The sequence below is a fragment of the Epinephelus lanceolatus genome, chromosome 15 (genome assembly GCF_041903045.1).
Source record: "Epinephelus lanceolatus isolate andai-2023 chromosome 15, ASM4190304v1, whole genome shotgun sequence".
Lineage (NCBI taxonomy): Eukaryota > Metazoa > Chordata > Actinopteri > Perciformes > Serranidae > Epinephelus > Epinephelus lanceolatus.
The window spans coordinates 8,629,471-8,644,887 of record NC_135748.1 but is presented as its reverse complement, the minus strand read 5'-3'; the positions used below and the strand labels follow the sequence as shown (position 1 = coordinate 8,644,887).

At 40.8% G+C, this 15,417-nt stretch overlaps 1 protein-coding gene across 3 annotated transcripts in view; it reads left to right on the top strand.

The window, feature by feature from the left end:
- Positions 1-3,528: 3,528 nt before the first annotated feature.
- The window catches only part of gphna (gephyrin a), a 35,119-nt gene continuing 23,230 nt past the window's right edge, over positions 3,529-15,417 (top strand). For 2 of the 3 annotated variants that reach the window (XM_033642559.2, XM_033642561.2), the window contains exons 1-6: positions 3,529-3,674; positions 12,501-12,579; positions 12,668-12,725; positions 14,080-14,172; positions 14,399-14,493; positions 14,868-14,934. In XM_033642559.2, coding sequence (XP_033498450.1) covers positions 3,611-3,674; positions 12,501-12,579; positions 12,668-12,725; positions 14,080-14,172; positions 14,399-14,493; positions 14,868-14,934 — 456 coding nt within the window. In that variant the 5' untranslated portion in view covers positions 3,529-3,610. The remainder of the gene's footprint in view (positions 3,675-12,500; positions 12,580-12,667; positions 12,726-14,079; positions 14,173-14,398; positions 14,494-14,867; positions 14,935-15,417) is intronic. The other variant, XM_033642562.2, reaches the window with a different exon arrangement.

Genomic DNA, 15,417 nt, shown 5'->3' with positions numbered 1-15,417 from the left:
TCTGCTACTTGCAACAAAGCACCTTGACTGAAAGTCATCTAAAGTATGTATTTGGTCAGAAAAACATCTGTGCTTATGATTAGTGTCTGAGTCCCATTCTAACATCACATTTCACCCCATTGCATCCCTGTGTGCACTGCAATTTACAGATAGCTAACATAGCTTAATAACACAGTACCTCAGCTAGAAAAAAACCCATATGACTGATTGATGCTTCAATGTGTCATTGGAGCGCAGAAAAAAGTTGAGGCCAACTCAACTTTAATTTGTTGGTCTGTCTGCAGCAACAAGTGCCAGGTGTCAGTTTGTAGCTTTGTCACCAGCTTTCATTGAAAATAAATTGTAGCCTCTTGCTGTGTCACTGGTAGTGTGACCACTGCATTAGACTCTTGTTGTGCAATTACCACTTCATAAAATATTTCTTATAACCCTCCAAGATGTAACCACGTTTATATTTAACATGTACATACGTTCATGATTGTTACATTTAACGTCAACCTCAAAAAAGCACAAAAAAACAGAGGAAAGGCTGAGGACGCTTTTTAGTCGTCCATATTGAGCTCCTCAATAAATTGCACACTGTAGAGAGGCGTACTTGATTTGTGACATGTATAGCTGCAGACACATTCCATTTGTAGCGGACACAACATGCCCCTACAAACTGCACCCATCAAAAGTATAAGACAAACCCACTATTGCGATGGTTATCTGAACCCTGCTATCACGGCATTCACTACAGTGAATATATGCAAGGCCAAAGGTAGCAATAATGGACTTTATAATCCATTTTACATGAAGACTTGATTCACTCTTAAATAATGAGATGTAATCCTTACCATTACCCTTACCCTAACCTTATCCCCCTCTCTTTTAACCTAAAACTTCAGTGTTAGCGATTCGCTAACTTAACATTTTCGTCTGAAATTCCACTTCGCGGGGCAAAGGGGGCTGATCGTGGACTGACGTGTAGGTATGGTGCGCAAGTCATGTATCTAGTGGGTGGGTCACGTAGCTGCTGCAGTTGCAGTTATACCTTCTGCCATAGAGTGCTCTGGGGATGACTTATTTCTATGGCCTGACAAGGAAGTTAGCTTTGCCGCGGTTCCCTCGTCAAAAAGCCTATGGGATTATTTTACTGGATTTTAACTTATTGCAGAAAATAAGCTTTATGGCAAACAAACATTTATGACACTTACATGTCTTGTTAAGCAAGATAATCTTCACAAATGAACACCATGATGAGTTATGTAGTTTCATTTAGCCACTTGTTAACAACCCCCTTCTTGAAGACACATTAAAGCTTCAAAATTTACGAGTGGCATATGTACTGATGTATTTTATGTCGTACAACAAAATGTTTACACAAAAAAAGTCTCTTAGGGCCTTTTCACACCCAGGTCATTTGGTCCAGACTTTTGGACTTTCCAGTTTGGTCCGCAGGTGTGAAAACTACCATGGTCCGGACCAAACGGCCGAAATTTGGTCCAGCCAAAAGAGGTGGTCTCAGTCCGGACCAAATGGAACCATGGTCTGGTCCGTTACTAGTGTGAAAGCATTTTTTTGGATGGTTCAGACTTTCGGACCATTGACAGGAAATTCTGGTGCACCAGTTGTTCATTTCCGCCAGAGGAGAAGTCAAGTCCACCATCAAAAATGAGCCGTCTATGGTCACTCACCTCGACACTGGTCGCTCCCGAGTTGGCAGGACTCTCAGCATTGCTAACATTGCTAGCTGTCTCCTCCTCCTCCTTTCCTGCCGGCGACAATGACATCTTTGCACAAGGTGCAGATTTATATTTCGTTTTTGTACGAGCCACGAGTATTGTGCTCTACGTTGGTGCTGCAGCTGACAGCAATGCCATAATAGTATGAGTAGCGTGGCGATTATTAGAATCGGTTCATCCATTTTCATGAGGTAATATTTGTAAACACTGAGGGGATTTCTACCTGCCTACTTGACAACACGCTGATGTCAGACCCCCGCCCATTTATAAACCAATCGATGTCAAATATAAGGTGACGCAACCCTCGTAGATGAACGTAACTATGTCATGTAAAGTTCTTTAGTCCACTCACAGAATTACAATGTGAATGCAAAACCAAGAAACCCGGTCTGGACTTTTAGGTCTGAAAACGCCCTTAAGCTTGTGTGAACCACAGACTTTATTTCAGGCATTTATTAAAAAAAAAAAAAAAAACCCTTGACTTTGAGACACAGGAACCAAGTGTAATGCCCTCTATACACTGTACGATTTTAACAATCTTATTAAGACTATTGCATGACACACTGTGAGACGTGGATCCAATAAACTTTGGTACGTCAAGTTTGATGTGTGCAGATTGTACGATGGCCGTTAACTACTGAATCGCAGGTTACAACGTACGTCAATATGCAACGTCATCAGCAGGCACTGCATCAGCGTACGTCATTCATCTGCACCACCATAGGTAGCTTGCTCACCTGGAAGTTGCCGTTTCTCCGCAATTTCCTTCCATGCAGCATCTTTTTTCTCGCGGTCATGATAGCAGCTGGAGGAAACATCAAATTAACAAGGCTTCTGCTGCCACAGCTCCACCAAACTTTCCTCTTTCTGAGAGTTCCACAGACTTCTTTTTGTTCGTTTTACCTCCATGGCAAGTGATCATTTCTTTGGGTTTAGTGCCGGTGTAGCGGTGACCATTGCATCATTTCGTGCTGCATTTCTATTGGTTGATTAGTAGACGTAGGGCGTAGCAGCTGTCACACTGTGAGATAGTCATCCTAAATTTCTGACACCATCAGAATTTTATCTCAGGTTATCTTTGGTTGCAAGATGCTGACAATAGCCGTCCTTGAACCTGTCTCACAGCAAGACCACCGTTTTAGAGCCACGACCAAAGATATCACCACGTTTCTCCCACGATGGTCATCTTTCGTCTGGGACAGCCCAAAATCGCACAGTGTATACCGGCCATAAGATGCTAACTCATTTCTGGGTTTTAGGACTCATACTTGGGGCACTTTATTGCACACTGCAGTGAGGGATACCTAATTTCGGTTGTCAGACATGATAGATTATCGTCTGATGCTGGTGTCCCTCCACATGCAGCTGGTATCCTTTATTTCTTTGTCCCTGCCCCTCAGACAGCCTTAGTTCGCCACTGCATATCCTCTTCACTGCATGTGTGGCTAAGAGGCCCAAATGTACACTTAAAGATGACTAGACATTAAACATTTTCTTTTTTACAGTGATTAAGATTTTATTGCTGGGGATGTTTTGCCCCGACAGTTTCCCACCTCAATCTACCAAAATAGACTAAATCTGGTACAAAATGGAGCACTGAATGATGACTGACCAGACACTACTGAGCCAATGTAAGATATTTCATACATAGGTCACCTTACTCTTACTTGGGGGTTTCACAAAGTACCAGTCCTGCTATTCTATTTTTTCCCAGTGTTTTCTGAGGCAGCCCCAAATCTTCACTTAGTAGTTGGAGGACACTTACACCAAAGGACACGCACGCTCACACACATACAGAGTCGTCCTCCAGAGGTGCAGCAGCAGCCCGCACACCACCACACTGTTTCTATGTATGTGCCGGCTCAGTGCAGACAGAGGTTGTAAACATGGCGGCGGACGGGATGGTGCTCACCAACCACGACCATCAGACCCGAGTAGGGATTCTGACGGGTAAGGAGACTGTATGATAAAATGCGACAAAATGCTTCTCAATTGTGCACCTGTGTGGCGTTTTGCCGTCGGTTGCCTGTGCACGTCTGTGTCACGATACGAGCTGTCTTCGCTGCCGAGCTAGCTACCGTTAGCCAGTATGCTAAGCTAACCGGTTTGGTTGACTGTCATTGCTCCAGCGTTAGCTGCCTGCATTTTGACAGGTCGGACAGATGCGGAATTTGCTTTGTAACAACGCTATTTGCGACTCTATATTGAAGTTTGTAACGTTTATATTATCATGTGAGGGCTTGCTATCATATTCAGTGTTGTACTAGTTAGCTACACGACATTGTAGTGAGATATTTTAATCAGCGTCAAGTGAGACAGTAGGAGCAAGAACGCCCAGCAAAGACTTTCAAAATTAGGGGTCTATTCCTTGGCGACTAAGGGCTGCAATGAGTTTTTAACTGAGATTGGCGCTTTTATTTTGAAAGCAAAAGCACCTTTCTTCCGATCTGGCGGTGCTGCATGTTGCCACCTTGACGCAAGTGAACGTTATATTTTGTAGCAATGTAGCGATACCGAGCCTACATCAGCTGCATTATTCATGTCCCTTTGCAGATCCGATATGTTGGCCGCTATTGACAGTGCTTTTCATGAACATTTCTTTTATGGTTCCTTTGACGGCCATTTATTTTGGGCTCTGTCTCTGATTTTTAAAATTGAACTCAGAAATCTACATTTATTAATCATAAATCGTAGGTTTGGTGGCTATTAAAAGCTACTTAGAAGGCAAGGCGCATTACCAAAGCGAAATGAATTCTGTTGTGCAGGTTGTTTTAGCAGCTTCTCTAATGAGCTCAGCTGATGTTCGCCTCTGAGTCGTGCAGAGAAGGACTGGGACCAGTATACAGTCGTGTGACAGCCACCAGTCACCAGTAGCCCTACTGCCTCCTTGCCAAGGCAGGGGGAGACGTGAGAATAATGCTAAGAGGATGCGCCCCAGCAGCTGGCTGGGAAGTCTGTCGTGGTTTTGATGAGCTAGCATCTGGGCTAAAAGCAGCTAACCCTGCTGTCCATACAGCTGACAACCACAACCTCCTGTCACATGTTAACACACGTTCCCAACCCATTCATGTGGTGTGTATGTTGGAATATGTGTTTTGTCTGGTTTACACATCAAGCCTACTATGGGGTAGACATTTTAACTGAGGAGTTAGGTCAAGTTTAGGGTCAAATATGGGGTTTAGAAATTTTGCCTTAAGGTTACATATGTGCAGCAAAGGTTGAAAATATGAATTAATATTGGTAATGAACACATGGGGGACTGTTCTTTACTTATCAGAGGAGGGGGGTGACTGGGATGTGACGACTTCTTTTTTTTTTTTTTACCTTCCCTGAAGCTACTGACAATTTTCCTTGAGCCTTCCCGAGTAACTTGGGGAAAATGCATCACCCTCCCTCTACCATCAATAAGTTAGATTTTTAAAACTTACCCTATGATGTTTGAAGACAAAATCCTTGAGTTGTAAAAAAAAAAAAAAAAAAAAAAGCCTCATTTTTTCACTTTTCTCATGCTGCTGGTTAGTTTGTGCAAATGGTTTATTGTTGGCCAAATTTTAAAGGAGACATAGAATAAATTTGGATGAAATATCACTAAATTAAATATTTTGCATATATTTTATAGTTTTTCTTCTGATGGACACGTGTGTTGCACATGATGTGTCCAACGGCAATCAAAATTTTTTGGATAGTTTTTTGGATATGATAAATAGTGTAATTTTGGCGATTTTTAAAGAAAACATGCCTTCGAAGCCTGTCCACAAAATAAATACAAAGTACAACCATCTAAATTTGTATGCCCCTCCCCTAAGCCAAAATAAAAAAAATATAAATCCCTTACCAGTGCTCAAAGAATTACTTGACATGCTTCTCCTATTTTGCACCACCCCCTCTCCTCTCATAAATAACAAACTAAGAACTGTTTGCTCTACCAGGCAAAGTCTCATAGACTGATTGTTCAATTAGCATTAGGGAAACCAAAGTGATGAGGTTTTCCTCCTGTGATTACTGGGCAGAAGGAGCCAGATTAATGCTATGCACTGTACAAGGTGTGCTAAATTTTACTGAAATACCTTTGGAAATACTTCAAATAATGGCCATGGATTTGCCAGAGAGGGAAGTAGTGTCCAAAGGGGAAACTACTTAAGGTCCAGTGTGTAGGATTTAGGGGAATATAGTGACAGAAATGGAATATAATGTAAAAAAATGTTTTCTTTAGTGTGTTATCACCTAAAATAAGATTTGCTGTTTTTTCGTTACTTCAGAATGAGCTGTTATATCTACATAGGGAGCGGGTCCTCGTCCATGGAGATCGCCATGTCGTGCTGCTATGTTTGTACAGTAGCCTAGAATGGACAAACCAAACTTTGTGTTTTTGTGTCGGCCCCTCTGTTACGACAGTGTTTATTTATTTTTTAAAGGTGCTTTATTCACTGATTTTAATGATTTAAATCTCAAGGTCCATGTTTGGAAGGAAGGAAACCTCTCTGCTCACTTACAGAACCTTTTGAGTGTCTTGATCGGAAGTAGGTGAGCACATATAAATGGTATAGGAGAAACACTGATTTTTAACATGAACATGCTTTATTCTGTCTATCTATTGGTTTTAATCACCTGGTGCATTTATTTTGGAGAGAAGGAGACCTCTACAGATAATTGGGCTCTCAGTAAAAGGAGGAAAAAAAGGAGAAGTTTCAGCTGGTTGCAATCTGCAGTCCTCACTGCTACATGCCACTCTCCCTAATTTTTTATATATTTTTTAAAAATATTTTTGGGGGCTTTTTAGCTTTTAATGGATAGGACAGACAAGCATGAAGGGGGGAGAAAGAGTGGGAGTGACATGCAGCAAAGGGCCACAGGCTGGAGTCGAACCTGGGCCGCTGTGGCAACAGCCTTGTACATGGGGCGCCTGCTCTACCACTAAGCCACCGACGCCCCAAATCTCCCTAAATTTTAATCTCTTAAAAACATTAAAGCTAGAGAAATGCAATATTTTTGTATTGTCAACAAATTCCATGAAAAGACCCAAACCAACATTGAATTGATCGTACTAACAAGCAATGTGTATGTATCCAAATTCTGATATATCATACTCTTCGAAATACATACACTAGACCCCCAGAAACACCACTTCGCCTTGCTTCAGATTTTTGCCAGTGGCCACTTGCAGTATTGCAATGAAGAAATCCCTTGCGGCCTAAAAAGCATTTTCCCCTATTGGCCAAAAGAAATGTCTGTGAAACTGTTGACAGGACACCTCAAACTGCAAAAAAAGGTCAATTATGACTCCCTCTGTTATTGTAAGTTTATAAAACTTCTCTTGAGCGGGGAAAAGCCATTTTAAAATCTCTCCTTCATTATTATAATGTGAAGACTATGAGCCAAGTGAGGAGTCACGGGTGGGGCCACCAGGAGAAACACTACAACACATCGGTGGGTGACTTACCCCAGAAGTAAACCCGGGAGCTAAAATTTTTTTAGGTGTAAGCGCCAGGGGAGAGATTGCATTGGACTGCAAAGGTGCCTTCTTGGGGTCCAGTATCTAGTTTCGATTGTATATTATTAGACTTATACCATTCTGACACATCCACTTTCCTCCTTCGATAACTCATGAACCTGTTATCACAGGGAGGCATCATTGGACTAGTTGCAAGTGTTTGTGAGGTTGTGTGTGTGCAAAACGTGTGGATGCATGCATGTGGTTGCAGCTATAGTGAATGCACGCTTGTCTTGATTCAATCCCACATACACCTTCCTGTTGCTGAAAATACTCACTAATGCACCACAGTCTATTAATCCGCAGCCAAAAATAGTCCCCAACAACATTTCTCCCTGTCCGAGTAGCATTTGTGAAAAACCACAGTGCTCAGATGTTTCAGGACATTATATATACAGTACAGGCCAAAAGTTTGGACACACCTTCTCATTCAATGCATTTTCTTTATTTTCATGACTATTTACATTGTAGATTCTCACTGAAGGCATCAAAACTATGAATGAAGACATGTGGAGTTATGTACTTAACAAAAAAAGGTGAAATAACTGAAAACATGTTTTATATTCTAGTTTCTTCAAAATAGCCACCCTTTGCTCTGATTACTGCTTTGCACACTCTTGGCATTCTCTCGATGAGCTTCAAGAAGTAGTCACCTGAAATGGTTTTCCAACAGTCTTGAAGGAGTTCCCAGAGGTGTTTAGCACTTGTTGGCCCCTTTGCCTTCACTCTGCGGTCCAGCTCACCCCAAACCATCTCGATTGGGTTCAGGTCCGGTGACTGTGGAGGCCAGGTCATCTGCCGCAGCACTCCATCACTCTCCTTCTTGGTCAAATAGCCCTTACACAGCCTGGAGGTGTGTTTGGGGTCATTGTCCTGTTGAAAAATAAATGATCGTCCAACTAAACGCAAACCGGATGGGATGGCATGTCGCTGCAGGATGCTGTGGTAGCCATGCTGGTTCAGTGTGCCTTCAATTTTGAATAAATCCCCAACAGTGTCACCAGCAAAACACCCCCACACCATCACACCTCCTCCTCCATGCTTCACAGTGGGAACCAGGCATGTGGAATCCATCCGTTCACCTTTTCTGCGTCTCACAAAGACACGGCGGTTGGAACCAAAGATCTCAAATTTGGACTCATCAGACCAAAGCACAGATTTCCACTGGTTTAATGTCCATTCCTTGTGTTTCTTGGCCCAAACAAATCTCTTCTGCTTGTTGCCTCTCCTTAGCAGTGGTTTCCTAGCAGCTATTTGACCATGAAGGCCTGATTCGCGCAGTCTCCTCTTAACAGTTGTTCTAGAGATGGGTCTGCTGCTAGAACTCTGTGTGGCATTCATCTGGTCTCTGATCTGAGCTGCTGTTAACTTGTGATTTCTGAGGCTGGTGACTCGGATGAACTTATCCTCAGAAGCAGAGGTGACTCTTGGTCTTCCTTTCCTGGGTCGGTCCTCGTGTGCCAGTTTCGTTGTAGCGCTTGATGGTTTTTGCGACTCCACTTGGGGACACATTTAAAGTTTTTGCAATTTTCCGGACTGACTGACCTTCATTTCTTAAAGTAATGATGGCCACTCGTTTTTCTTTAGTTAGCTGATTGGTTCTTGCCATAATATGAATTTTAACAGTTGTCCAATAGGGCTGTCGGCTGTGTATTAACCTGACTTGTGCACAACACAACTGATGGTCCCAACCCCATTGATAAAGCAAGAAATTCCACTAATTAACCCTGATAAGGCACACCTGTGAAGTGGAAACCATTTCAGGTGACTACCTCTTGAAGCTCATGGAGAGAATGCCAAGAGTGTGCAAAGCAGTAATCAGAGCAAAGGGTGGCTATTTTGAAGAAACTAGAATATAAAACATGTTTTCAGTTATTTCACCTTTTTTTGTTAAGTACATAACTCCACATGTGTTCATTCATAGTTTTGATGCCTTCAGTGAGAATCTACAATGTAAATAGTCATGAAAATAAAGAAAACGCATTGAATGAGAAGGTGTGTCCAAACTTTTGGCCTGTACTGTATTTACATCTTCAGTAGGGACAAATTAGTTCTAACTAGCACCAGTTTGTGCCTTTAATGTAGGACAGTTTATATTTACATTTGAATCACAGATTAACCTTTTTTTTTTCTTTTTTTTTGTTTTTTTGAAAAATAAATACTTGACAATCTTTATATCTCCTTGCTTGTTTAGCATGACGCTAGGGAAATATAAATGCATTATTTTGTTGAAAATTTGATAGAAATTCACAACATATAGACTAACTAATAAATTGCTTTAATCTTGGTATGTGTTGTACAAATTGAACAAGGACATATGACTTTGTTTAGTTCACGAATTAACAGTTGAAATTGTGTCAAGGGTTACCAAATGTTTTTTTTGTTATGCAGCAGAACAAATACTTTTTATCCAGAGGTTAGAGGAGTCTTTGAGGAGTCTGAAAATAACTTCAGAACACCATTCATTTTTGTTAAACAGTCTTCTGGGTATTTCAAAGATTGAGGGATACTTTTTCTGAAAAACAGATACCTGTAAGCTTAAAGTAATGGTATTTTGTGAGAGGCAAAAACTAGAGCTGGACATTGGAAAGTACTTCGTGAAGGACTAAAACATTGTTGGTGTTGGTCTTTTCATGTTGACAATGAAAAAATATTGAACTAGAGACTATCTTGCGATTGGGTCACTCCAGCCACGATGCAGCAATCCGTAACTTAAATGTTGGCTAGGACCATAAAGTGGGGAGGTGAACAGCCCCTTTCCTCCTTCCTACCACTCCTACTGCTGATGCCCTCACCCGGAACACACCCATATAACATTTTAAATTAAATACTTCGGGATGTCAATCAACTGGTTAATTTCTCAGAAAAAATAAATAAAAAAAGAAAACAAAAATTGACATGACATACAAGAGGCCTTTCCTTTAAAGTCTGCCGCTCCGTTGACTCACTGAGCTTCGGTTCTGCATTTCAAAGCACTATCCATTTACAGAGGGTGAAATTTTAATGTTTTGAAAAGTTGTCCAGGTTTGGTTTAGGTGGATTCCTCTATTCACTCTCCCTGCCAAGTGACCACATTGACTCTATTTTTAACTACGTGTCGATACCGAAAATTTCCAATGCCTGTTCTGATCCTCTCCTACCTTCTTGGAGAGCATCCAGAGCTACTTTATCAGCATGTTTATGCTGTGGTACTTTTGATATTATTTGAAACAGAGGTATGTGACTATAAAACAATGTAAACAATAGGATTTATAGCTATATATTTAAGTTAAATTGCAGTTTATCTGCGAAGCCCCCAGTGAAAATATATGTACTAAGACATGCATATGAAACTATAAAGATTAGTTAAGATCCCCATTTCATGGTGTCTCTGGTTTCAATTTGATATAGAGGAAAATGACACGTTTGAGAACATTCTCACTTTCACCTAAATACCAAAGTTGGATGATCTCTATTTGTGCCCTTGAACCAAAGTTTACCAAGGTTTCACAATCAGGTTTGTTTTCCTGTTCATGTGTCAAGGGACTGTACTGTAGTGACAGGCAGCAAAATGTCTGCAGTTGCTACAAAAGTCCTGAAATGTAATCAAGTGTAATATCTAGCACTGAACTAATTCTAATACTTATGTGTTTAATGTTGACTTTTAGACAGCTTGGGTTTTCTGGCCAGAAGTTAGCTCAGTCACTTAGATTCATGTTCTGCAAAATGTGGCTAGCTTTTCAAAATTCCATGTCAATATTGATTAAAATAAGAAATTATACATATAAAAATTCCCCCATTGTGTCGATCAACACAATGTCCGGTTGGTTAGCCATCCACACTTTGTCAGTTTTGATCTGGAAGTCCCACAGGATCTTAGCTCGGTCATTCTCGACCACTTTAGAGGATGTCTTCCATTCTGACCTTGGATCTTCCAGCCCATATTCAGTGCAGATGTTCCTATACACTATGCAAGCCACTTAGCGTTCCATGTACGCTGTTCCTGCCTGCATCTTACACCCTGCTATTATGTGCTGAACTGTCACAGGACCATCTTTGCACAGCCTGCACCTGGAGTCCTGTCTGACGTGGTAGACCCCTGCTTCTATTGAAGCAGTGTATACTGCCATCGTCTATTCCGACAGGAATGGACACAGCCCGCTGAGGGCAAAGTTGTATCCGGTACTTACGGTACCAAAAAAAAAAACAAGTACCGACGTATTTTTTGCGTGTTGGCATCGACTTGGTACCGAAGTATTGGTTCTCATGACAACCCTAACTGTGGGGGTTGTCTGTGATCTTAATCCACTGCGAATCTGCCATATCCTTAATTTGTCAAATAAAAATCCATAAAATTACCTACCATATGAATATATTAGTGACGATAGTATTAGTCCCATGCAAATTGGCATCTTGGTGTTTTGGAGTCGTATTTAGTTTATTTGTTTTCTTTCTTTCCTGATTAAGAGTTATGGAGGCTGCGTTGGCGATAACAAATGAAAGATTTGTAAGCATTTTGGGTGCAGGAGGCTCATCTCACTACACAATATAGAGACCTGTTCACAAAAAGAGCAAGCTTAAATCCACCAGAAGAATGACATCTTGAGAGATTATGAGATGGATAATGTGATAATGTGTGGCAGAGTTGGTTCTATTTGTTTAACCCACATTTAAAAGAAAAGGAGGTTAATGCCGTACGTCACAGGTAGTAGTGCTGTGTCCTGTTTCTGTGTTGTGTTGAGTGGGTTTACAAATGACTGCGCATACCAAGGGGATGTCAGTAAATCTGATTAAAATACAGACTTTGCTCATCAGGTGCAAATGTTCATCTTAAAACACAGACATGGGGGGTTAATTTCTCAATCACATGAGGTCCCATGGTGGTGATACCCCTGTGAAGAGGGCTTTAGTCTACACATTTCCTCTAAATGAATCTAGACAATTTCAAGTTTTTACTATAGCAATTTATAATTTTAAAAATATTTTTTAAAATAAATATATCAACCATTGATGAGTATGGATCTGCTGTTTGTAGACTTTCCAATTTTCGTTGGAAAACTGACACAATCACGTTCCAGGCCATTGAAATGGTAATAAGACACTGAGTTTCAAACATCCCCAGTTAAAATTCTGGGCAATAACATTAATTAAGTGTACATGTGTGAACTTCCATCAAAATGTAAATAATTAGTAACAACTGAGGTTCCACTCTTATAGTGGGCAAGCAGTGTATCTGTGATTGGTTTAATTTGATTCATCCTGTCAGAGGTGTTCTGTCCTGTAACCTGAACTTGTCTCTTCTTCAGTCAGTGACAGCTGTTTCAAGAACTTGGCTGAGGACAGGAGTGGAGTCAACCTGAAGGACCTGGTCCATGATCCCTCACTGTGAGTCTACACACATAGTCTATGCACTGCACACACACATGCATGCACACTGACATTCCACTTAACCTATCTTTGTCACCTCCTGCAGGCTAGGAGGAGTCATAGCAGCCTACAAGATCGTTCCAGATGAGATTGATGAAATCAAGGTATGTGTCTCAACAGCAATCACATCACTCACAGTTTATGAGACACAGTATGACACACTCACCCACTGACGCTCAAAAGTGTTTCAATGTGTCATAGAAGACACTTGATAACAGAAGTATCAATTCAGGTGCTGCAACACTGAATGACTACATCAACATGCACAAAATATTCTGTTTTTTGCCCTTATTCTGAAAAAGACAATATTCTGACAAAGCTGTTTACATAGCTTTTAAAAATAAATATTCCATCAATATTTACACTTACATTCAGCCATGCATATCTCACTTAAAGTGTTCTTACATGTCCTTTATCACATCACAATATAAAACAGTAGTGCAGCCAAAGCTGCTTGTGTCATTTTGCTTCTTTGCATCAAAATAAGGTTTTTTCAAAGTTTTCCCACTGATGGCAGCCTTGTTTAACCATTCAAACCCAGTCACCCTCTTTCATTCCTTCAACCACCTTCTTAAAAAGTTCGGTGCTACAATATTTGTGCATATCCAAAAATCTGTTTTAATCAAAGTCTTTCATAATGTTTAAAAGTAGGTGTGTTTCTCCTTCTGACCAGAAATGTGGGATTTTCTACCCCAGCTTTGCAAACCTTTGGCTAGTTGGTGTGTGTACCACACATCCATGACAACGCACAGAGCTGACCATAAACAGGCAAGAGGCTGTGTGTTGTAAGCTGTGGTAGAAACCCTAATTGAGATGCATTTCCTGAAATTGTATGTATACATGTTCAAAGAATGCTCCCGAAGCCTGAATAATAGGAGCATACCCTATGTCTTCATCAGAAAATGCTACATTTGGATAAAAGGCAGAATTTGGAATATCCAAAGGGAATATGCTGTTTATAATATGACTCGTATCAAATTCAGATTATCAACCTATTCGGAATAATAGTGTAATATTAGCATGCATGTAGATGTTTGTAAAAACAGTGATAAATATAGCCTTACATACTTCCTGAATCATTGCTTGTTTGGCTTACAAGTCGTATTAGCAGTTGCAATGACCAGCCATCTATCATCCTCACCTAACGCTTTTTTAGCCACTGAATGCAGCAAGAATATGATCCTGTATGATATGATCCTATGGTGAAGTTCTCTCTTGAGGCACTGAGTAGCACCTAAGAGCTGGTAGGGATCGTCTTGTTTAAGGGCACTTGAGCAGGGCGGATGTTTGTCACCACTGGAGTTTGATCCCAGGTGTTTCTGTAAAGAAAATTGTCTTTATCCATTGCAGCTGCCTTTTGGGCCAGTAGTATTTAATTGGATGCAGGGTGTAGTTGTAAACTATGTATATGTGTGTGTGTGTGTGTGTGTGTGTGTGTGTGTGTTTTCATGTGTACAGGACACTCTGTTGGAGTGGTGTGATGAACAGCAGCTGAATCTCATTCTCACCACCGGAGGAACTGGCTTTGCACCACGAGATGTTACACCTGAGGTAAAAACACAGAGAGCCAGAGACTGCAAAACTTAATCAAAAGTTAAAATTAGATTGAATAAATAAGTACTTACAACCATGTTATAAAATTGGATAAATAGAGACTAAACTAGCAGGCCAGTCTAAGAAATTAACTGAATGTATGTGAAAGTGTAATCCATATTTTGATCAATAGTCAAGCACTTGAAATGTCTAAACTAACTCAGACCTGCTGTTTGTGTTGTAGGCCACCAGAGAGGTGATAGAGCGAGAGGCTCCGGGTATGGCTCTTGCCATGCTGATGGGATCACTCAATGTTACACCACTCGGCATGCTGTCCAGGTGAAGACCGGATACTTTCATGACTGTGTTCACTGTTTGGCGGGATTATACAAATTGATGCCATACCTATGGCGTAGGCTACAAGTCTATGCAGAGCCTACGCCTACCACCTCAGAAATCCATCTACACATTGTGGTGATGCAGACCTCCTGTTTATTTTGTAAACTGAAAAACCTAAGACACTACACAAGTATAGATGGTCACTATGGCATGGGTCTGCGTAGAGCCAACCCACAACTTTAAATTTAGTCAGTTAAATGTTTTGTCTAGACCAGGATGAGCAGTAGTAACCTATTTATTCTAACCAGATTAGTGTGTGTGTGTGTGTGGTATTTACCCCTGCTCTAATCCACTGTCCACTGCATTGTCTCCAGGCCAGTCTGTGGTATCCGTGGTAAAACCCTGATCATCAACCTGCCAGGGAGCAAGAAGGGCTCTCAGGTGAGATTCTTTGACTTAATTCAACTGTGCTTTCTCTGAACTCTGCTAGAATGGTATACATCCTTAATCATGTAATGCATGTCTATACACTGGTGATTATGAGAATCTATAGCCCTCTATGACTTATATGAGTCACGCATGTGATATGTTTTGACTGGAATTGAAACAAGAATAATAAAAGCAATAAATATTGCTTTACATTAACTATGAAATGTTATTTGTCAAGTGTATGTAGTTGAAAATGGCATTTAATTTGGTTAAGAACTCAAAATGACTTTTTGAGGATTTGAATCTCAAAGCTTAGGACTTGGACTTGAAACTTACAGGCTGTGTAGACTTGTTATTAACATGCTTTTCAGTGATCTAAACACAAGTGAACAGCTGAGACACATCTATATTCATGCATGTAACTGTCATGCTTCTCCAGCTGACCACATTCTCCATAGCTGCTCGCTAGCAATGCTTGCTAGTCAGTAAAGCTCC